Source organism: Chaetodon auriga, chromosome 3 (assembly GCF_051107435.1).
Source record: "Chaetodon auriga isolate fChaAug3 chromosome 3, fChaAug3.hap1, whole genome shotgun sequence".
NCBI classification, from domain to species: Eukaryota; Metazoa; Chordata; class Actinopteri; order Chaetodontiformes; family Chaetodontidae; genus Chaetodon; species Chaetodon auriga.
The window spans coordinates 24,815,953-24,838,809 of NC_135076.1; the positions used below are offsets into that span (position 1 = coordinate 24,815,953).

Sequence of the window (22,857 nt, forward strand, 5' to 3'; positions counted from 1 at the left end):
CTCACACTTGTGCAAGCTGATTAACAGTGAACAAGAGAGAGACCCAGAGCTGAACCACTTCAGTGGATTATTCATACAAGTAAAGGTACAGAGCTTACAGCATGGCGAGGGAGGCAGGGGCCAAAACCAGAGAATGACATCCAAACAGACTAACAAGTCCAGGGGACTGGGACAGGGAGCACGCAAATCCAAAAACAGGCAGGAAAACAAAGCAAAGGTCCGAAAGCAGCTGCAGGTGAGCCACAGAGGGGTGGGTGGAGATGGATTCTGGGATTTTTTTTCAGGAAATAACTAAATATGTAATTTTGCGACTGGATAAGAAGGCCAGCTCTCTCCTGGGAGCCCCCGCCCCGGTGGAGGTGGTGGGAGGAAGGATGATGGTCCCTGATGGAGAACATGTCCCACCTCATGCAGGACACTCTGACAGCACTGAGCAGCTCCTTCAGTGACAGACTGCTTCACCCGCCGTGTGCGAAGGGGAGATACTGCAGCTCCTTCCCTCCTGCTGCTGTCAGACTTTACAATCAACACAGCTCCCAGCAGACCACCCACACCCAAACTGACAATTCACTCATGTGCGATATCAATAGTCCTTGTATGCCATAATGTCTTTTTTTACTTATATTATGTAGTTTTTTTAATCATATCTTGCTTTTTTATTGATGCTTCTTACTATTACAAAATCCCCTTTGCTGCTGTGACGCTGCAAATTTGCCCACTGTGGGATTACTAAATTATTTTGATGAGTGTCTAGGGATTTAATCCATGCCAGGAGAGGAATAAGGATGCATGCATGAGGAAGCTAGAAACCGGGGTGGAGCAGCCAGCTTTGAACGTTGTGTTTGAAAACCGCGACGGACAAATCCTTCTCATTCTGCCTTTAACATGTCACTTATCTGTGGTTGAACAAGCTGAATAAAAAGCCAACACTAGTCAGCAGGCCTAAGCAGATGTGTCCTCTGGCTTTGGTGGCTCACTATGCTCGGTATCCTGTAGAATGACTTCCTGAATCTGGCTCTTTAATTGCTGAACGCTCTTATCTTTGCAGTATTTTCTTATTGTTTTGCTGTTAGTCCTCCAACATCGCGGCATGACCAGCAGTAAACACAAACTGTTTTGTAATGTTAACATCAATAAATCACCAGACTCCAGGATATATTTTAAATTATTTTTCTTTTACTGATACGAGAGCATTTACAGCAGTGGATGCATGTGGATATTTAAATAAATATATTGTATTTATAAATATGAAACATAATCTCAAGGTAGTCTGTCTGTAAAAAAGTACACTTCTTTCATTTGAGCTGCCAAACTGTCCAAACTCTCGCGACTACTGTAGGACTCAGGAATAGAAATCACTTCTCACAGCCTGTATTTGGCAGAACTTTATCACAAAGTGTAACTTAATACTGGTTTAATAGGATATAAAAGGTTATAAAAAGCACATTTTTCTTAGATGTTTCATGATTAGTTGTCTTCTAACTTTGCATATACATTACATGCACAAATGGAGTCATTGCTTCCAGTATATGGAGAAAATGACTATTCAGCGTCAGAGTGCCTCCTGCTTTTGAATCACTACAGAGCGCCGTTGCTTTGTTCCTCCACAGTGATGTCAGTCACACCATGAACCTGTGTGAGCTGCTCGCAGTCCAATGAAGCCAGCAATTTCCTCGGTCCGGGAAGGGTGGGGACGAAGTGCTCAGTCAGAGACACAGTGGCACGACTGCCAATATCTCTGAGGGTAGGACAGGAAATGACAGTGGCAATCACAAAAGATAGATGGGGTACTTTAAAAAAGTGAGCACAATATGAAGTATGTTGTTCCTCCTCACCCATAACTAATCTTTCGAGCAGTTAGAAGGCCGAGTCCTTCCACGTGGAATATCACCGCCTTCAGCACCTGTGGCAGCGGGTTGGTAAATGAAATCTCTGCTGCCATCTTCTCTCCGACCGCGGCCTTCCCGATTGGCTGAGTGACAGAAGGGCAGAGCGAGAAAACAAAATCACATCTGAATTTACATTTGAATCTTCTCACCGTAAAGTTTCCCGCTGAATTGTTCGGCTTACCTTTATGATGAGGTCTGGAGTCCTGAGCCGGAAACTGAACTGGGTGGCCAGGACCTGCTGTGTTTCTTTGACTCTGCCTGACAGCGTCAGCATCAGGGCGGCCTGGTCTATCAGCTGGTCCTTATAGTCTTTGTACTCCAGGGTCCACTCTAAGATATTTTCTGTAGACAGAGAATGTAGGCAAACAATAGTAAAACTACATCTTCATCTTTGGCACCAACCAACCCTGACTGAGGAGCTCCACTCACCCTCGTTGGGCAGCAGGTCCACGTCCATCCTGTCCTTTCTGACGGTGGCCTTGTGGACACCGGTGTAGTACATGACTGCCACCTGGCTGTGCAGGATGACCTTGCGTTGCTGTGAGCTGCTGTTTCGCAACGTGATGGTCAAATTGGCGTCTTGTCCCATCCTTGGACCTTCACCCTCCATGGTCACTTCTACAGAGACATCCTCTGCTGTGGGAGAGGCGTAGGCCTCTGCTTTGGAGCCATAGCTACATGCTGTTTCCACAGCAATGCGTTCCTCCACTGAGCCTGAGAACAGCCAGAGTATAAACACCTTGTTTTGTATCTAGCACCATGGGTGTTTATGACAATTTCAGTGTGTGCATTTCATTTGATGATACCTTCAGGTTGCTTGTAAAGGTGTGTGATATCAACGCGTTCATCAGAGCCAACTGCCTTTGTGCTGATGTAGTGGCCCACTGTCTTCTTCTCACTGTAGATTTGAGAGAAGGTCCCATCTAAATTCCTCTGCCAGTAGATTTTATCACTGTTAACCTGGTGGTTGGGTGGGGGGGGGCAAGAGAGGCAGGGAGTTAGAAAATAAAGCCCTGAACAGATGGGAAATGTCACACATCTTTTGATGTATGCCATATGGCTTATTATTATACGGTGCACGCATATTCTGTCAACACAGCGCAGCAACTAAAGGATCAGTTGTTCGGTCCTGTAGGTCAAGTATGTGAGGAAAACTATTTCAGAGGGTTTTTCTCCTGCATCAACTTTGAAGTCTGTGCAATTCCTGCAACTTTCTGCAAGAGCGGTACAGGTAGAGAATTTCTGGAGTGCTCTTTCAAGGTGAACCATATGTGCCACAAACCTCAGCGAACACAAACGGAGTGTCGTGCTTGAGGAAGACCTGACCATGGCGGACAGCAGCAAGAGAAGCAGGGCCACAGCGGAAGGTGCCCTGGCTGGTCTCCTGGGGTGTAGCGTCGACAGCCTGCCAGCCTCCATTGCCCGCAGGCAAGTCTGGACGAGCCATCCAGCAGTCGTTCCACACATGGAAGTTCCTTCAGGAAAAGACTTGAAGGTCAGGCTCATAGACTAGAGAGTAATACACGAGGCATGGTAACAGGGCATACCAGATAGAGTCGGAGTTGAGGTTGTCTATAGGCTCCAGGTTCTCGTCCAGGTAAACATCTGTCGTCAAAGAGACGTCCGTGTCGTGCGCTGAGCTGAAGTTGGTCACAGTTCGACAGGGAATGCCTAAACACCGTGCAACTGAAGAGAGGAATCCATCGTTATTATCTGTGAGACATTAACCTGTCACACACCTGTGCAAGCACACATCACGTAAACACACATGTAAGAAAAAAAGCTCACCTGTCGTGAGTGTGCCAGCAAAGACCCAGCACTGGCCATACTTCACGGGGAGGCCGCTTTTTTGATGGTACTCCTTCAGGATTTCCACACTTCCACTCCAAACTGCTGGACTCGTTCCACTTGAATAGTTTCCGGACCAGTTTCCCTCCAGGACGCCGCGATCATCTGGAGAGTTTATCTGGATCAGTTAAGATCAGTTAAGATGGTTTTTTAGTATAATTCTGAGGTTGTTCATCTCTAACAGAAGCACAGACAGTACAAGGTTTAAACAGCAGCACATGTAGTTAATGATTTCTATATTTACTCTCAATTCCATTCAATAAACAAGAAGAAAAGATGATTGTATGTATTAATTCAGGAAGTCCAGTTTGAGAAACAGATTATTGAAATTAAAGGTTTACTATGTCAACCTCATGGTGGCGCTAGAGAAGAGTTATTGAGCATCATTCTCTGTGAACAATCCACGTCTATGCAGAATTTCATGGTAATCCAGCCAATAGTTGTTGAGACTCTGACAGGGTGGCACATTTAAGCATTGCTTTGTGTCTAAATGTACCATTTTGCATTAGTGCTCCATCACAATCCATCATCTTAGACCCCTGGATGCTCCAGGTGTCCTGCTGAACCTCCGCCATGATGTGTAAAAGCTGTCATCATGGTGCTTTAATATGGTACCGAGCAAGGGTTTGTGCCTGGTCACTGTATACAACACATTATGAAGAGAAATATGAATAAAACAGTTCACGGCGTCTCACCATGGCTGAGATGACTCGCACCACAGTAATCGGATCTCCCCACCCGGACGGAGGAGTTCCACTCTTTTCCATCACGAAGAGGCAAGCAGCAAGAATCCCATCATCAAACTGAAGCGGAAACAGAGAAGACACAGCGAGGGTGGAAAGAGCCGGTGAGTTCCTGCTGCTCAGTCGATTCACCAAACACAGGCAGACCACACAACCCTCACCTGTCCGTAGTTCCATGTCCGCACTCCAATTTGATTCTGCGTGCCGTAGTAAATCCGTCCGATATCATTCAGGACGTACTCCTGCCTCTCGTCTTCAGAATGCATGAACACGGCGTCATCTGATAGAGGACAAGGAGGACATCTTTAACCCTGTGACTGTGGCCTAGTCCAGATGAATAGCTCATAAGACTGACGAGGGCCTTATGAGTGATGCTGATGTAATCCTGTCAGTTATTTCAGAGGGCATCGTTTAAAAATGGGAATATTTTGTCCCTTTTTTTCTTAAAGTTACACAGTTTTGAAACATACTCTCATTTGCTCTCTCATGAAGAGGAAGATGAGACGGTGAATATCACTGTCTGTTAATTATAAGGCTGCAGTCAGTGGCTCATTAGCTTGTCTTAGCATAAACACTGGAAGCACGAGGCAGCGCTGGTGTCAAAGTCTAAAATGACAATAAGGGTGTTATTTGCCAGTTTCTTATCTCTGAGCAGTTCCCATGTCACCAGCAGAGAAGATTCTGCGTCTCTGCACAGATTAAACAAGATACAGCATGTTTATTTGTGAGCTTTGGAGGTGCCAGCTGTTCCCCTCCTCCTGTCAGTCTTAATGCGAACTTGCAATGTTTCTGTACCTTCACACCAGGGGTTGAACAACATGAAGACGTCATTGGAGGGATCGTGAGTGGATATGGCCCGGCCGTTTGCGCAATTCGTCTCCACTGTGAGCTGATATTGGCCAATGACTGCCGTGGGCGGAGAATTAACTGACAGCTTTATCCTTTTGTCATCTTGCTTCACAAGAGCAGCCTCCCAGCGACCGTCCTTCAAGTCCTCCACCAAAGGGATGATGACATGGGTTCCCTTTGACACTGTTGGCAGCGGCCCTGGGAAGGTGAGATGAGACACGCATCACCTCCGTGTGAAGGAACACAGCATGTGGAAACTGTTGCTGACTGTTATTCATGCCATGCCCGAACAGAAGCGAAGCACAGTGCAATCACTATAATCCAATGTCCTCCACTTAAGCCACACCTGCATTCCTACCTGGAGGGCAGCTTTGAATAAACAGAAACTGAATAAAAAGAATCCAGAATGAACTGTCTTGACAGGGTACATACACACACATATACACACACACACACACACACACACACAGCATGTCATGACAAAATTACATCTCAATGTAGTTGTGTAGCTATAAAAGGAACCTCAGCAGCTTGGTGCTCAGCTGAAGCTGTATTGCATCTGTAACTGTAGGGCTCGTGCATCCTGTGTGCAAAGAGAGGAACCAGAGTCTTAAACAGGGACTAACAAAAACGAGGCTCCATTTGCAGCCATATTTACGAACTCTCCCCCTGAAGTGAATGTGGAAAACTGCACCTCCCTGATTGTTATCCTCTCTCCTCAATGGGCGTGACCTTGTCTTTGTTTGCTGTGTTTACAAATGCCTCAACAGAACTGAGTCACCCTGCTGCAGTTTCATCATGAGATAAGTATTTGGATAGATGGGCTGCTGGTTGTGTGTGACAATGGCAATCTGAACCTGCCTCCGAAGAAATGCTGCGCCAAGAAACTGAGGGCTGCTTTTTCTGGTGACCTCAATAATGAACAGAAAGTCGAATTATTACTTTTCTGACAGCGTCAACAAAAGCAGGAAAATTACAAGCTTCCCAAATGTGGGATTTGTGCGCAGAGCTGGCTCACGTTAGGTTGTACAAGTGTACCCAATGAGGTGGCAGGTGAGTGTGTAACAAGCTTTGGAACAAGTTCAATATCGCTCTCATATCGGCCCTGTGAATATGCAGCTACAGCCAGAAAGTTACTGCTCCTGGCCAAGAAATGCTCAGACTCAAAGCCCTCGAAAAATACAACCTGACCTGTTGTTACACTGGAGTTTTCTAATGAATAAAACAAGTAGTAATGAGTGAATTAGAGAGCTTTAGAGGTGCTCTTATAGGTGGATTTGTTATCTTCTGACCCCTGTCTCCAGTCTTCATGCTCAGCTAAGCTGCTCACTGCAGTTGCATATTTGCTGAATATATGTGAGAGTGGAACAGATCCTCTCTTCTGACTCTTGGCAAGAAAAGCAAATAAGTGAATTTCCCAAAATGTCAAAATATTTCTTCGCTCTGACACGACCCCAAAGCCAAAATGTCAACTTTGCACACAACATGTCTCAAAACCTAAGAGGCGGATTGGCATGCAAACGGCCCTGCAACGGGTGCGACTAAGAAAAGCAAAACGGTCGGCGTGCACGCCAATCCGCCGCTCACTTTAATTCCTTGAGGTGTTGTGAAAATTGCTGCCTATCTGAGTCCTTGGCAAGGCTTCAGACTTTGAAGTGCACCCTACACTGCAGCCAAAAGTCAGAGCGTTCAACTGTCTCTGAATTTCACTTAAAAACAACCCTCTGTGTTGTGTCAGATTGAGCTGTGATTAGCTTCATGCTGTGGGGCGCAGAGTTTGGACTGAGTACAGCGGGCGGGCGGCGCGGCTGAGAACAGTTTGAACTGAGATATGAGCAGAAAAATGGCACTTTGCTGGTTTTTAAATGAAACATCCATTTGGAGGGTGGTGACATAATTTTTCAGGAGAGTAAAAATTGGCTTCATCTGCAGCCGTTATTGTCCTCTGGCGTATTGCTTGTATGACAGATGGCTTTTCTGAAATTATTGGGTGATTGTTCATAGTCAGTGTTGTTATTTGTGACGTTTTTGTCACTACTTCACATTGTGGACTTTCTCTCAAGGAAAAAATATACATCATTTTTTTACAAACTGCATTATTATGGCTCATTAAGCCACGCGTGCTTCCGCAGTAACGAACACACGGACGCACAGCCTTTCTGTTAAAGAGACGTCCTAATTATTCTCTTCAGGCTTCACTTGCTATCACACACAGCTATAATTGTGGGATCTATATTTGGTTTTTGTCCTGAGCCTCGCAGCACTCAGCACAGTGAGAGAGGGAGCAGAGACACAAATGAACAGTGGGTTAGCAGGTGGCGGGCTGTGGCCCAGACAGTTGGTCGTGGCAGCGCTGGATTTTTAGGAAGAGCAGGACTGAGGACTCGGCATCTCGGCTCTCCCCGGAGCATAGCAACTAGGACTGTTACCATAGCAATAACCAAAAATCTCCCCCTTCCCTCCCTATCTATAACTCTATCTCACCCACAAATGCAGCAAAATTGAAATCCTCCAGCAGCTGAAATTAACAGTATGAGACATGAGCATGAAAGCACAACTTCCTGTTGGTACATCTTGTTTCCTCCCACGGTCCTCAGCCCATCTCCGTCCTCTGTTTCCTGTCACTGCCGGGAAAGAGGTCAGGCTGGACTGAGTCCAGTTTCACACCTGGCCTTTTAAGATTAGAGGCCAGTCATGTGGGAAATTCATTTAATTGAATTAGTATTCATAAGCATGTCTGTTGTCTGTTTAGAGCCATAAAACATGACAGCATCACACCTGGAGAGGACTGTAGAGGTGAGCTCTGTGGGGAACCAACCTGTTTTAAGTTCAAGGTGGAGTTTGTCAGTGTCGGGGTTAAAAGGTCGAGACAGGGTGATCCACATGTGGAACGTCTGGCTCCTGCGAATGATCAGGTGGTCACTTTGGTAGAGATGCGTGCGGTGCTCCGTGCGGTTCTCCCCTGACTTGCTTTTCATCAGGTCTATCGAGCGCACTTTCAGGAGCAGCTCTGCAAAAACAAACACACGAGGGTGAAGTCTGTCATGTGGCTGCCATTTGCTTTCTTTCATACATTACACAAATGGGAGCTGTGCTTGTTACCGTCCAGCTCGCTGCCACCAGTCGCTGGCTTCTCGCCATTTGCCTCTTCCCCCTTATCCAGGTCATCGACGGCCGTGACCACAGTGTCTGTGATGTCGTCGTCGTCCGGCCTGGGACAGCAGCACGGACAGGCCTTGCGCAGCCACCGCCAGCACGCATTGTCTCGCTCGGCGCTGTCCTCCTCCGGCTCCTCCTTGTCCTCCTCTGTGTCTTCTCCAAATCCGAGAGTGACGGACGGAAACCGACCCACTGCAGATCTGTCTCTGAACGAGCGTGTCTCTACAGGCATCCTGAGATCAGTCAAGCAAAATGAGGAGATGTGGGGCTTTGTCACTGCGCTAAGTCTTCTTTAATAGGAGTTAAAATCTCAGTCTTCACACTTGAGACTGCTGAGCGCATTTTATGAAAGGTGTTTAATATCTGATGGCTCAAAAACTGTCAGGTTACGTTCAAGTTAATCCACTGTCCAATTACTTTAGAATCGGCTCTTTGCACACGTTGGAGCTGAGATTAGCATCACTTTTAATCCCTCTTATCAACACAGTGCCGTGATAAGGGCCGACAGCCCCATCACGGACGGCTCCTACGCCACGACATGTTTTAATACTCTGAGATTGTAATGGCGAGACATTTTTGATTTGAGACGTTCATGTGCTGGCAAGCGTTATCTGGAGCAGCATCTGTCAGTGGAGAGGAATATTGGGAAGTGAGAAGATGAGGTTAAAATGAAACACTTCCTATGTGCTGCCTCCAGCGTGACAGAAATGATTAACTTGTGTGTAAAGCTCAAAATCTTAAAATATGGATTTATTACAGTGGACAGACAGACGGCTTTTTTTGTTTGAGCCGCAGCCTTTATGAACATGTTCCAGTGTGTCCATGTCAACTGATTCCTAAATGGATGACATGATCAGTTATGTGTAGATGTGATATTGTGGATATTATTACACTAAAATCAAACTGCTGGTATTAAAGTCTGTTTGCTCAACACAGTAACTTAAATGAAAGTGTAACATATTGTTCTTGATTCACTAACATTGCTGCTAAAAGTCAAATGAATTATTCAACTACTGTATCTTGAACTTCTGCACACACGGAGAATTATGGCCTGTGGCATCGAGCAGGAAGGCTGCTTTGACTCATCAGGACACATCTGGAGCTCATTCATGGACGCTGAATTACAATCTGATTTATTATATTGTCAGTGAAAGCATCCAGGAGGTTTTCTGTGGAGGCGAGCACGTGCTCTGATTCACAGCTGTGCCATGAAACCAACTTAAGATCAGAACACCAAAGATTTGGAGAGTTTTCGGGTGAACTGTCCAAGAACTGAAGACAGACGAACATGAATTCTGCATGAACTGCATCTGTCTTTCCAAAGGTAATTCCACCTTAAAAGAAATGTTACGAAGCCAGCCATAACAGAGGCTGTTATATGGTGACCAAACAGGCTCAGATTAGGCAATAGCAAGACTGACAATGAGTTCACTCCTTATTCATATACCAGAGAAGCTGAGACTTTGACTATCATAAATCACAGACAACAGTATAGTTGAGAGGAACGCCTCCTCCCAGCTCAAGACTGTGTGTCATATTTGCTGCTGACAGACGAGACAAAAGGCAGCTTAACAAAGGAATGTATTCGGCTACAGTATATTTACTCCTCCATTCAATAAAGCAGATGAAACAGTGAATATATGCAGCCTGAGTGTGTGACATATAGGTTGACAAAGAGACCACAGGGAGCCCTGCCAGCAGCTCTGTGCTGCTGCATTAAAGCAAAGAGGCTCACAAGTAGAGCTGAGGCTGATGTGGACGTCATTCGGTTTGCAGATCGTTCGATTAATTGATGTCAATGGACAGAAAATTAATCTGTAACCATTCTGATAATGAGTCACATTTTAAGCACAAAGTCCAAATTCCCTTTTTGAAGCTTTTCTTTGTCTGATGTGATAATAAACCTGAATTTCTTTGGTATAATATCTAATATCTTTGGAGATTATACAGCCATCGTTCACCATTTTCTGACATTTTAAGGACCAAATGATAAATTGAGTAATGAAGTAGATAGCTGGCGGATGAATCATGAAAAGGTCAAGAAAATAATTGTTAGGTGCACTTATTATAATATAAGTACAGCGGAGGATGATAGGAATGTGATTTTGTGAGTATTTGGTCAGGATTCATCCTCTGAGAGCTGTGGATGGTTGTTTGAATCCGGACCGAAGTGGTCGACCGAGCAGCCAACATTTCCATCCCAGCATGGTTGGGTTATGGTTTAGGGTTATCTTAAAAATGTAGCTCTGTTTGAGGTTTGCCACTGAAGTATTTTCATCTGGAAGTCACAGCAACAATTATGCGTGGGAAGCCTCTGTAGGCTGTCAAAGCGCACTGCAGGCTGGGCCCTCACCAACTGATGAAAAGTGAAAATGAAATCCACCGCAGCACCTGCCTCAGTGCCAGAAGTAGACGGACGGCAGAGCAGAAACATGCATGAACCTGTGCCCCACGTGGCTGAGATTACAGCCTGCTGGCAGGGCATCTCAGACCCAAAGGTCACTGTGCAGCAGATGTAACACGCATGTGATGTTGATATTTTCCTCCAGGAGGGTGGTGACCCAGTCAGCATCCCTCAGCCACACTCATGACTTGCTGCCATGGGACCACTCATGTTGACCCGCAAAGAGGGAGCAAAACAGAGCACAAACAACCACCATCACTGACAAATAGTTCAGGACTCAGTTTAATACTCAGATGCCGACTTTGTTTTCCATCCTGAGCCACGTCATGGAAATGTTTTGTCCAATACACCAGTGGGTCTACTGGTTTGTTACACTCACATCACATTAACTCAGAGTACAGAGTGTTTTTCTTTTGAGGATCCCTTCAGATCTCTTCCAGTCCAGCTTAAACATATTGTCTCGTGCAGCTGAGTGATTTCTGTGAATCCGTTCAGGAAACAGATCAACATTAGAAACAAAGTCAAACAGAGTTAATCATGCGAGAAAAGACACTCATTGAACTCTTAAGACTGTAATTCCCGTAATCTTGGCATCAAAGTAAGGCGTGAATCCAGCAACACAGTCTCCTTTTGCTATAAATCAAGGGAATTACTGTCCAAGAGTCTGTCCTGTTCAGGAGAGCAGTTTGAATGGAAACTAATGCGAGTTAACTTAACAACAGCTCATCAAGTGATAAGCTGGAGGCCTAACGAGCCGAGGCAGACAAAGCTGCTGATTCAGACTCACTCAGATCGATGGCAGAATGTGACAGTGCAGCCTGGAGAAGAACTCTTCTGTTCGCTGTGCCTTTGTGTTTCCACACAGGCTGCAAGTTAAGACGCCCTTTAAATACTTGGAGGCGAAGGCAGCGAGGACACGCCCTGCTGCCGCGCAGACGGCAGTCAGACACTTCACCAACAGCTGAAATCCTTCTGGCGGGGAGCCAAGCAATCACTCACTTTTACATTTAGTTCATAATGAAGAAGGGAAATGTGAGATTTCTGATCAGTCTTTCATCACTTTGATTAGACAGCATTAGTCAATATGTCTGTTATGATGAGTGGTAGTAGTGGTTCAACCCAGAGTCCAGAGAAGTTGGGACGCTGTGTAACTAAAAACAGAATGCTGTCATCTGTGAATCCTTTATCCTATCATGTGTTCACAAAGTGGAGAACCTCGCTCCATCCTCGCTTGTGAACTCTGAGCCCTCCCAGGCCTTTCATACCCAGTCATGATACTCTCACCTGTTACCAATGAACCTGTTTACCTGTGGAATGTTCCAAACAGGTGTTTTTGGAGCGTTCCACATCTTTCCCAGTCTTTAGCTGCTCCTGTTTCAATCCGTTTGACACGTGTTGCTGCATCTTTGTCCACCACGCCCCAAAGCTGTGGAGCACACGACCTGCTGATGTCAGGGAAGCAGCTCGCTGAGTATTTTCAGCAGGAAGTGAAAAACGCAGCTCTTCTCTTCAGCCTTTAACCAGCTGTGACTTCCTCATTCAGGTCTGAAACGTCTGCGCTTTGCCTCATGCTGATGCACTGCTGCACTCCTTTGTAATTGACTTGATTTTATGCATTCTGTGCAACCTATTTTTTACCTACATTTTATTATCTTATTCTGTGATTTGATGCTTTATCCTTATTTTTATTTTCATCCTTACTATTTATTGTCTATCTTACTTTACACTCATTTTTTATCTGTTTTTATGTCCACTCTGTCTTTTCCATGTGAAGTGCTCTCTTGATGCATATGATTTCTTTAAATATATTGTCTTTGTACTGTTTATTTTATTTATTTTTCAATCTGGGTTGTAGTATCTGAGTCCATCCTTTTTCCTGGATGCATTAATTTGTTCACTCCCTCATTAAACTGCAGTACATCTATTACTTTTTTGAACGAGTGTGTGAAGATTAACACAAACTCATAGCAAAAAAAATCAAATCACAAGAGGGCGAATAAATAACTTTAAAGATAAAATGAATCAGCCAGTGGGTCTTTTTCTCAGCACACATTTTGCCAGCACGCAGAGCACCGGGACACTGAAACTGAAGCAGCTAAATGTCATTGTTAAATTTATTATTCACACGTGTGAGTTTCCTTCTCTGACATGTCAGAATGTCTCCTCTGCGTCCATCCCGACGACAGATGGCTCACCCACAGTGTGGGACGGTCCACACCTCGACTCACAGAGGTCTGACACATCGTCAGGGAGTGTGTGTCCGTCCCCTCTTTTGTAAATCGGATAGATGTGACATGAGGTGGAGGAGTGAATAATGGGAGTTATCCTCACTGACTGGTCGAGTTGGTTTTCATTGAGTTTCTCAACTGTTTGATTTAACTCCGAACAACAGCAGCTAAATTCTTTTGCATAGTTTAGAGGGATACTCAACGAGTGTTAAGTCCCAGTTGGAGGATTAGATAAATGTTTTTATGATGCCAGTGGAAATGGAAAAATCAACAAAGGCATGAATGTCATTAAACAGCTCACTGTCTGTACATACCTGTAAAATATTAGTGGTTATTTGACAGGAAAAGCAGTTTTTAGCCATGCTAGCCGTGTGGTTCATGTAACAGCAACGTGTGTCCTTCTGTTGGTCGATCCAGGAAATTTTGAGATGTTCGTGGTGCACAGAGGATGCATCCTGCTGACTTTAGTGATCAAAGACTTCTCCTCTAGTGCCACCAGCAGGTTGATATTTGTGGTTTTGAGCTTAAACTAATTTTTTAGAAGAATCAGGGGGAGACATTCCCCTTTATTATCACACAACATGCACATGCTGGACACTGCACACGAAGGTGAAATTTGTCTTCCGCATTTCTCCCATCCTGGTCGTCCTTCCTCCACGGCAGACCAGGAGCGGTGGGCTGCCATCCAAGCGGCGCCCGGGGACCCAGTTCCTTTTGTCACCATTGGTCAGGTGGTGATCTTCTTGGATGGATGAACTGCCATGACATTTCCCCACTGACTGAACTCTAATATCTGCTGACTTTTCATCTAGTTTGTTCATTACTTCTACCTGCAAAACTCATGACATTCCCTCCAGCTGCAGCTCTGTGTTTACTGCCTATTGGCCTATGTTAGCATGCTAAGCTAAGATGATGCATAAGGTAAATGGTAACAGCTAGACATCAGCATGTTAGCACGCTGACATTAGCCTTTAGCACAAAGCACCGCTGTGTCTTGGGACGACCTGCAGTCTGCTGGGCTGCAGAGCACCACTGACTCTCAACAGGTGAATCTGAGTGTCCAGGTGAGGCAAGGCATTTGTGAGAAACTGCAGTTGAAGTTTTTTGTTTTTTTTTTTTTTTATGCTATGAGCTGAAAGGTGTGGTATTTTTCAAGTTTAATTTCAGTTTGTCATGGTTAGACACTCCCTGACAACAGCTTTCGCCTCAAGGTTTAAGATGCTGTGACTTGAGTAAAACAAACATCAACCTGATGTGATGCAAAGTCGAATTTGTCACACGAAAAAAAATAAACAAATGAACAAAGACAGCAATGTAAGAAGAAGCTGAATCAGATGACACACTGCTGGCACACCTTTTAAAGCCCTCATGAATGCGTTGGGGATGAAGAAACCTCTGAATATCTGACGCTGGTTTCTCTGTGACAGTGAAAAACACAGGAGGCTTTCTGGAAGGCAGTGACACAATGTGTGCTGTTTTATTACTGGGTCTGTGACTTACTGTGCAACAGTATATCGTCATATATTAAATGCTTTACACAACCTTTTTAAAAAATGTGAATGAGAGTAATGCGACGCTCTGAACATGAGTAATAAGCTTTTCTTTGAAATCGACCGTTTTAAAGCTCATAGAAGCGATAAGCCAACGTTGCTACACGCCAATCCATGTACAGTCATTTCACTCCATTATCAGTGTTTCTGCATGCATTTGGGGTTGTTGTATTAAGGACACACACATACACACACACACAGACACGCATCTCGACATTTGGCTGAAGGTGCTGGAGAGGTTTCTGACGCGCGCTCTGAAGCGCCAGCCTTTCAGACCCTCAGGGGGGTTTGATGTGATTGACGTTCTCCCCAAACAAGTGGAACAGAGTCACAAGACGCTTGGAAAAACACCCACTTGCTCTTTCACAGACAGACACGCCGGAGAATGTGAAGGACAGTCGAGCGACGGGACGACGATGGCAGTGATTCCCTATCAGAGCAGGAGGTCCGTGACTGAGGGCAGCAGCTCGGCCAACTCCGACTCGATGTTGGCCGTCTGAGTGACGGGGTTGCCACGCAGATCAAGGCGCTTCAGCTTGGGGCAGGAGGCCAGCGGCTGAAGGTCTGCCAAAGTCGAGATTTCTGTGCATTTGGGTTAATGAAAAAGTCTTCCCGTGTGCCGCGGGGAGCAACATCAGCAGCAATGAACAGAAGGAGACGGACGCACGTCTTCCCAACACTGGTGCAAAGGTCAGACCCACGTGTCAAATACGACACCGGGATATTAATTAATCTTTCTAAATATAAAACATGGAGGCAATTTACACGCTACTACACTGCACATATATGCACTGAGACTGCAACGCACGTACAAAGAAAACAAAACTTGAGCCTGAGAGTCACGACCTGCAAAGCACATTAATTCCTCTCAAGCGTATCGGCGGAAGTGAAGCATGAAGGGGAAGGAGTCTGCGGCGATGATGTGCCGTTAAGTGTCTCTTCCCTTCTTAATGATGCAGTTTACTCTGTGAAATTGCAGTGCTGATTTTATTTACTCAAAGTTTCAGGTGAAAACAAATTATTCATGCATTGAGCAGAAGAGTCTCGTTACCGCCGCAATTTTCCAAACTCCCTAAACACGGTTCTCGTGTGCCTCTTGTGCGCCGCAGCCTTCGCGCGCCGTCAGCTGCTCGCGCTCTTTGGCGGGGCTGTTTGGCAGCGCTGAGCCTTGCGAGCTCAGAGTTGATTCACACATTTCTTGAGTCACGAGTGCACTGTGAGAAGAGTGTACAGATATACATTGATCTCCATGACAGGGATGCTGCAGGATCGACGCAGATCCAGAACAGGACGCTCTGCAGCAAACAAACGTGAACATAGAGACGGATTTAAGGATACTGTTGTTCTTCAAGAGGACTTCCTCCAGTTTGGGAAGGTGATACACGCCTTCCAGGTTTTCTATGGAGTTGTTATCAGCCTCCAATACCTGAAAGCGTGAAGAAGCCATTTCAGTCGTGTAGTGCAAAGAGATGTAATCAATACCATTTCTAGCGTAATCTACCAACTGTGGGACACACAAGAGAAGGACGGAAACAGTCCATGTAGGACAGATGATTGGATTTGAATCGCAGCTTTATTACCTCCAGGCACTGCAACATGGCGAACTGAGGAGGCAGCCGCTGCAGCTGATTAGAGGACAGATTGATATGGGTAACCAGTAACAGCTGGTCCAGGTGGCATAAGGTGGTCAGGTTCTGTCAAAAAAAACAAAAAAAACAAAAAAAAAACAGAAATATGACTTTTCAGAACTTCTGTACATGGTGGAAAATAATTTCATGATCAAAGTCTGAACCAACCTTGTCGGAAATACTGAAGACGCGCACTTCAGCGTACTCCATTTTCAGAATGGTGTTTTCAATCATAAACTTGCTGCACAGGTCACTGTAATACGCCGAGTGCATGGAATCCACTTCCTGAGGGAAGCGAGAGCCTTCGGTCAGTGATCTGTGGCTCTTTTCTGGCCAGTGTCACACTCTGTGCGTGGTTGGTACCCACCTTCAGTGTTTGGAAATGAGCAAGCGTCTCCTTCTCGTATCCTAGAGGGTCTAGCGCCCTCATCAGGAGGATAATGGTCAGCAAGCACCCTGCCGAGGCAAGCAGATGCATCGTGATCAGCAGCAGTGAACTCCAGTGTTCTGAATTCACGTGACGGTGGTGATTTGGTTCAGTGAAGAACAAAGAAGAAGCACTTACACTTATTGAGCGGCTCCAGTTCTTGCAGCTGGTTGCAGGATTGTAGCTCCGACTGTAACACTGACGTCTTCTCGACTGAGAGTTCACTCCTACGGAGAAAGAGCACGCTCACTTTTCACGCCTTAAAAAACCTCCACAACGCGCCGCCATTGTTCCAAAGACAATACCTGAAAAGTTCCTGATCCGTAGCAGAGTCCCGACACCAGCTCTCAGTTCGACCTTTGGAAGTTAAAAGTTCACAGTGTGAGGATGCTTGAGCAAATACACGCAGGTAAAGGTCATACGTAAGGATGCAGGACATGCGTCACCTGTGTACAGAGCACAGTCTCTGTGAGTGTGTTTTTCAGTCCAGTGCACGGTCAGATTGTGCTCATTTGTGATGTCGCTTATCGTTCCAGGAGGGAGATCGCAGATCTGAGCCGGCGTTAAGGTTAAAAAAAGGACAAAATGTCCACAAGTGAAGAGTTTTAACATAAATTAACCATCTTTGAATGAAACCCACCCAGACCCACGCGTGAGTGTGCATATAAGTCCACGGCCGCATGCCAATACTGAAGAGCTGGGCGGAATAACGCTAACATCCCTGCCATGATGGCAAAGCAGTTAAAGCTTTCATGATTTGGATTTGCTGAGATCAGTTCTAACAGCGAGTACTGCGCCTTATTTTACATCATTTTGTTTTTGACAATTAAGATTAGAACTTACAATCAGAAATGACTGAGAGAAACATGGTTAGTTTGAGGGAGACGTCAGGCTGATGTATCATTCACGTGGTTCATGAAAGCAGAAGCGAGCTGTGGGAATATTTGGGTCCGAATTGGAGCTCAGCAGCTCCTCTGAAGCTTTGGCACCAGACGTGATTCCTGCTGTCCTTGTACTTTTACTTATTCATCCATAGAAAAGATCTTTAATTCAACGATCTTTCTGGAATGAAACCAGGTCCCATAAACAGGAAGCTCAACATGCCAAGTCGTATGCAGACAGCAGTCCTGCAGCTGCAGGGAGTTCAGCGGCGGATTCCTCCAAACATGCATGTACGTCAGCTGACTCCCTCTGCGTCACCGCGCCCTGACAAGTCAGACAAGCTTTAAAAAGAGCAATGACAGGAAGTCCTACTACACGTCTTCAGCAGACGTAACAATGAGATTCCAAACCGGTCCATGAACCGAAGTGTTGTGAGGAAACGCTTTCTCTCTGTGCACATACCACAGCGTCTTATCAACGTGTGATATGTGAACAGAATGTCTCAATGAGGATCTTTTTCAACCAGCAGCACGGTCGATAATAACGTCTGAGGCAACGACCAGCCAATGGAAAAGGATACCCACACAGGGCTGTGTTTGAAACGCGGGTGGACGCTCCTCCACTCCACTCTCTGGGGCTGCCCGTCGAGCACCAGCAGCAGGCCGACAGACTGCGCCTAACAGATCGCAGGCAGGAGGAGAGTGAACGCAGGACAACACACGACAGTTAGTTACACACATTTCTCCACACTGAGCCCACCTTTCCGAAAAACACTCCTCACACAGTCAGCAGCACAGGGGCCGGCCTGGATCACTGATTTCATCTGTCGTGAATTGTTTTCTCACTCCAACTCGACGGCCACGTCTCTGCGCATGACTTAGTGCAGTTTGCATGTTTTTCGTATTATTTTAAAAGCTGCTACAGTTTATATTCAGTTTACACAAAATGAGGGTAAATCAGAATAAATTTTCTACATCTAAAGCAAATAAATAACTTTGAAAATACATAACTCACTAATTGGGCCACATGAAAGACTTGGTGAGGATGGGGGACAAGAGAAGACATGAAGAGGACATAAAGGGGACTTCAGGTGTGATGTGGGTGAGTACAGAGTGTCTGTATCTGTAGCTATCCTACACATGTATAATGAATACTTTAACTAGGTTTGGTCGATATGGCCTGAAAATATCACAACATTTCAGGGTATTACTGCGATCATTTCAATGTCCTGGACGAACGTAAAGTAATCTGGTCAAAGTAAAGGAAATCAGTACTTTTACTTATTGTGCTTCATTTAAAGTGTTTGACATATAACTTTTAAAAAGTGTATTTCTCAATAGATGTCGTGAAGTTCCACTTAAACAGATTAAAAATGAATGTACTAATTCTGCAATACTTAAAAATGGTATTTCAAAGTACTTATAAAAAGTGTACTTTCTTGTAAGTGTATTATAAACTGTACTTGAGTGTACCACATTACAAATACTTTCAATAGTGATAAAGTGTACTTATGAAAAGTACACTTATTTTCAAGTACTTTGTAACACACTATTAGCGTGCTTAACTAAAGTGTACTTTAATGTCACTTCATTTTCAGTATATTTAAGTTTATTTCCAGCACACTGGTGATGTAATACAACTGTACTGCAAGTGTGTTTTGAATGCTCATGAATCCTGATTTTCACTGATGTTCTTCAGGACACTTAAATTTGTAAAAAGTTGTGCCAATTCAGCAACTATTTACATTTTAAGTGTTGCTCAAGTTGTACTTAAAGACCACTTGAGTACAAGCATGCTTGAGGGCGACAAAAATAGCACAACGTGCGCCTAGTACACACTTCAAAAAGTATAAGTAGAATATTTTTTTCACCTGGGTTTTTTCTTTTTAAAAATCTGAAACAATCAAAAGAAAACTCGAAAATGACGGCGGTGTTATCGTGAACAATATTAATAAGAAAGCTGCGATGATGAAAACAGGCGAGGATGCTCACATTAACAGGCCTCGAGAAGGCGACGGCCACTCTCTCCTCATCCCGACAGACATACACACAGCTTATCATCTCCTCACGCTCCGCTGTTGAAAAGACAGAAAATTCAGGTTTGTGCAACTCGTGTTTGAAAAATGACCAAGTAGAGCGAATATTTGCACGCACAGAAGAACAGGTACACGCAGACACAGGTGGACGTACCTCTGCCGAGCAGCCAGCGATAGTAGAACCAAGCGCTCTGATCGTTGGGGTCAGTGAAGAAAGCGTTCTGTACGAGCTCATATTCTGGAAAAAAAAAAGGTATAGGTAAATGCTAAATGTGCTGAATTGTGCATCAGGCATCACTTGCAAAGCACTACTATTTCTAGTCTTTCTCAAGCCTCAGACTGCCCCCTGTCTGTCATTACCAGGTACTGCTGACGACACATCCTGCCCAGTCATCTGCTGAGGTTTTGTCCAGTTTACCTTTGAGGAGTTGCTCCTCACAGACGCGATGAGAATGGGTTTGTGGAGAAGGTGGAGGAGAGGACTGGGGAGGCTCGCGGCACGGTGATGGGGGTTCAGGAGACTCCGGGTGGAGCAGCGGCAATAAGGTGCTGCGATAGTGCCAGCTGGAGTAGTTGGAGAAGTTGGAGCCAATAAGACGATCAGTGAACTCCAACTCCTGGTCCACGGGCACACCAGAGATCTTCACGACCATCCGGCGATAATCCCAGCAATGGACTGGTCGAGATGGGAGAGTATGGTGTGAGACATGGATGGAAACAGCGTAATGACGTACTGGGCTGAGATAAAATCACAAGATGATGCAATATTATCCAAATCTCTATGATTCTTGTATTTCCTTTTTCCGTCACTCACAGTTGCGGTCGTCCAGGCTGAGGCAGCGATCGCACAGGCTCAGTTCTCTGGCCCAGTCAGGTCGAGGCAAGCGGGCGGAGACCCAGCCTCGGTGGTGCCAGCTCCCGTAGGACTTTGGGTTCACCTTCAGGCAAGACTCCAGAAACGAGAGCTCGGCCTCGTAAACCTTTTGCACTTCATCCTCGTCCCTGAAGCGGATATCAAGAAACGTATCTCAGATGATTTATCACCGAGAAAGAGTCATACTGAGAATCTACAGTGGACAAGAGAACTGGTATTGATCTAACTTCACAGTCTCCAGGTGCATTAGGATCTCTCGTCTGTAATTCCACAGGGTTGCAAAGTCAGGATTGGATGATAGCAGCTGCTGGGTCAGCTGGAGAGCCTCATCATCCCAAATACCCTCCTTCCTCTGTCACATAGAAAAAAGATGTGAGGCAGTTACACAGAGCGGCAAACAGGCAGGCAGGCAGGCAGGCAGGCAGGCAGGCAGGCAGGGGAACAGAAGAGAAATGAGTAGTCAACAAAAAAAACAAACAAACAGATGATAAACAGGCACCGTTTAGTCACCGAAACTGTTCAATAAGCACGATGCATGATGTCGATCCTGCATATTAACTATTATATGTATGTTACAGATGGTGTTTGTGTAATTCACTCAAAACGTACCACAGAGTGTGTTGATGGGAATGAAGGAACACGTCACCCAGTGCAACAGCAAAACAGTGAACTACAGGATGCTTCAGCTACACAGGCACAAATGTTCAAAAGGTCCCTAAAACACAAACTTTTTGGGACCTTTTTGCTTGATTTTATATATTTTCTGGCTCTGTGCTCTTTCCTTACACATGACTGCTATTTATTGTTTCATGTGTTGATTCATTTCACTTTCCTGTCTTCATTATTTGGCTCATATTTCTTATTGATGCTGTGATTTTAAATTGAATTTTTTTTAAGCCCAGCAACCACTGTATGGAAGCTGACGTGGATCCAATTGAAGAATAAAGACTAAACTGATAATCCATGGGATCAATTCACTGTCCCTTTTTGTCTTTTCATTGATCTTTTGTTTCAAATAAGAGGAAAGCTGAGTAGCGACGGCTCTATCGTGTAAAATCTATGGTGAAATCCGTCTTTCTACACAACCTTAGAAAAACAGGCATCTCGTGCAGCCACATATATCTTCAGTTTCTTCTCCCGCTCCTTTCTTTTCTCCTCCTCCTGCTGGGCTGTAGATTTAATCTTCACTCTGCCATGCTGTCAAAGTAAAAAACAAAAAAAAGCTCAGTTTATTCTGCAGCTAAACGGTTATTATCAATAATTAATCACTCCATATGCAATATGAACACGGTATGAAAGCAGTGAAGGTGCATGCATTTCAAAAGGAAATGAGTAAATGGGAAATCTCTTACCATCCTTTCTGTTTGTGATGGAGACGTCCCCAAAAAACCTGTTTATGCTGGAAAACGAGGAGTGATACTCAGTGTGAGGCCTGAATAACGTTCACATGACACAGACACACAGCGAGCTGACAGGCAGGCACGAAAGTTATGACAATTCATTATCACGAGCCCAGCCGCTAGCTAATGATCGGTGTGTTACATTCAGGCTAACACACTCCACACAAGCAGCTCCAAGTCTGAAGTTAGCTTGCTAATTAGCTCCGTTGTCACCACCAACACTGGGCTGGGCTTATTCATCGCTCATTCGAGGCAGCACAAAATAACAGCAACCTGCGGTGGAAAACGCCTTTTCATAACAGAAAAACCCTTCACACGGCGCCGCTCGGCCCGGAAAACACCCACCTGTTCTTGGTCTGGTCTTGTTTGGTGTTTTTCAGGGTGCAGTTGGATTTGTCATGTCACTATCAGGATTTCTAACGACTACAAACTTGTCACTTCCGTCTCGTGAAAATTGCGTCATCGACGGTGTTTTCCTGAGCGCGGAGTTTTGCTTCCCTCCAGTGGAGAAAAGAGCAAACAGCAGCTAAACGAAACTGAGCGGAGCCCCGAGGGGAGGCCCAGTTGAATTTCAAATAGAATAAAAATAAAATAAATAATAATATTAATAACAATAGTACAACTTCATCGCAATTTTGAGCGGCTACGGATGCTTGAAAACTCATGAAACTTGGCGCATGTCTCACAGGGAAGAGTTATTTTCTATCGTTGTTCATTTTAAATATGAAGTCTTTACTTGTGATTCATTTCAGTCTTATTATTCAGCTTTTATCCGACATGGTCGCTCATCACCGTACAGTGTGCTTTGGACAAAGAGTGACGGGGCAACATCGATCCCTGTGACACCTGAGTGAAACAGGTGTGCTGACGACAGGGCGTGTCCGCTCCACGTTGTATTCGGCCTTCATGAGTTCTGATCCTAAATCCTCAGTGAACATTTG

General features: G+C 45.0%; 2 protein-coding genes across 2 annotated transcripts; both read right to left on the minus strand.

Annotated features, from left to right (window-relative positions):
• Positions 1-1,208: 1,208 nt before the first annotated feature.
• LOC143340099 (protein-glutamine gamma-glutamyltransferase K-like) lies at positions 1,209-11,740 on the minus strand. The gene is made up of 14 exons (XM_076761715.1): positions 11,680-11,740; positions 8,432-8,721; positions 8,148-8,339; positions 5,276-5,527; positions 4,642-4,760; positions 4,433-4,540; positions 3,678-3,855; positions 3,437-3,575; positions 3,172-3,364; positions 2,696-2,849; positions 2,319-2,603; positions 2,071-2,231; positions 1,836-1,972; positions 1,209-1,738 (listed from the first exon to the last, which is right to left on the minus strand). The coding sequence occupies exons 2-14, from the start codon at positions 8,718-8,720 to the stop codon at positions 1,579-1,581; spliced, it is 2,367 nt and encodes a 788-aa protein (XP_076617830.1). The 5' UTR covers position 8,721; positions 11,680-11,740; the 3' UTR covers positions 1,209-1,578.
• A 2,827-nt stretch (positions 11,741-14,567) lies between these two features.
• On the minus strand, positions 14,568-22,350 carry rabggta (Rab geranylgeranyltransferase subunit alpha). Its single transcript, XM_076726975.1, has 17 exons — positions 22,262-22,350; positions 21,869-21,915; positions 21,603-21,713; positions 20,744-20,868; positions 20,457-20,644; positions 20,061-20,318; positions 19,797-19,880; positions 19,599-19,681; positions 18,188-18,283; positions 17,172-17,277; positions 17,031-17,082; positions 16,864-16,952; positions 16,666-16,754; positions 16,467-16,583; positions 16,251-16,364; positions 16,009-16,096; positions 14,568-15,252 (listed from the first exon to the last, which is right to left on the minus strand). The coding sequence occupies exons 2-17, from the start codon at positions 21,869-21,871 to the stop codon at positions 15,104-15,106; spliced, it is 1,752 nt and encodes a 583-aa protein (XP_076583090.1). The 5' UTR covers positions 21,872-21,915; positions 22,262-22,350; the 3' UTR covers positions 14,568-15,103.
• Between the last annotated feature and the right edge of the window lie 507 nt (positions 22,351-22,857).

Coding starts and splice junctions, on each gene's coding strand:
- LOC143340099 (XM_076761715.1), bottom strand. CDS start 8,720: ATGCCTGTAGAGACACGCTCGTTCAGAGACAGATCTGCAGTGGGTCGG. Junction 4,761..5,275: donor GTTCAACCCCTGGTGTGAAG/GTACAGAAACAT, acceptor GTCCTCTATCAG/ATGACGCCGTGTTCATGCAT. Junction 2,232..2,318: donor GGACCTGCTGCCCAACGAGG/GTGAGTGGAGCT, acceptor CTCTGTCTACAG/AAAATATCTTAGAGTGGACC.
- rabggta (XM_076726975.1), bottom strand. Junction 20,645..20,743: donor ATGCACCTGGAGACTGTGAA/GTTAGATCAATA, acceptor TATCCGCTTCAG/GGACGAGGATGAAGTGCAAA. Junction 16,365..16,466: donor TCTTCAGTATTTCCGACAAG/GTTGGTTCAGAC, acceptor TTTTTTTGACAG/AACCTGACCACCTTATGCCA.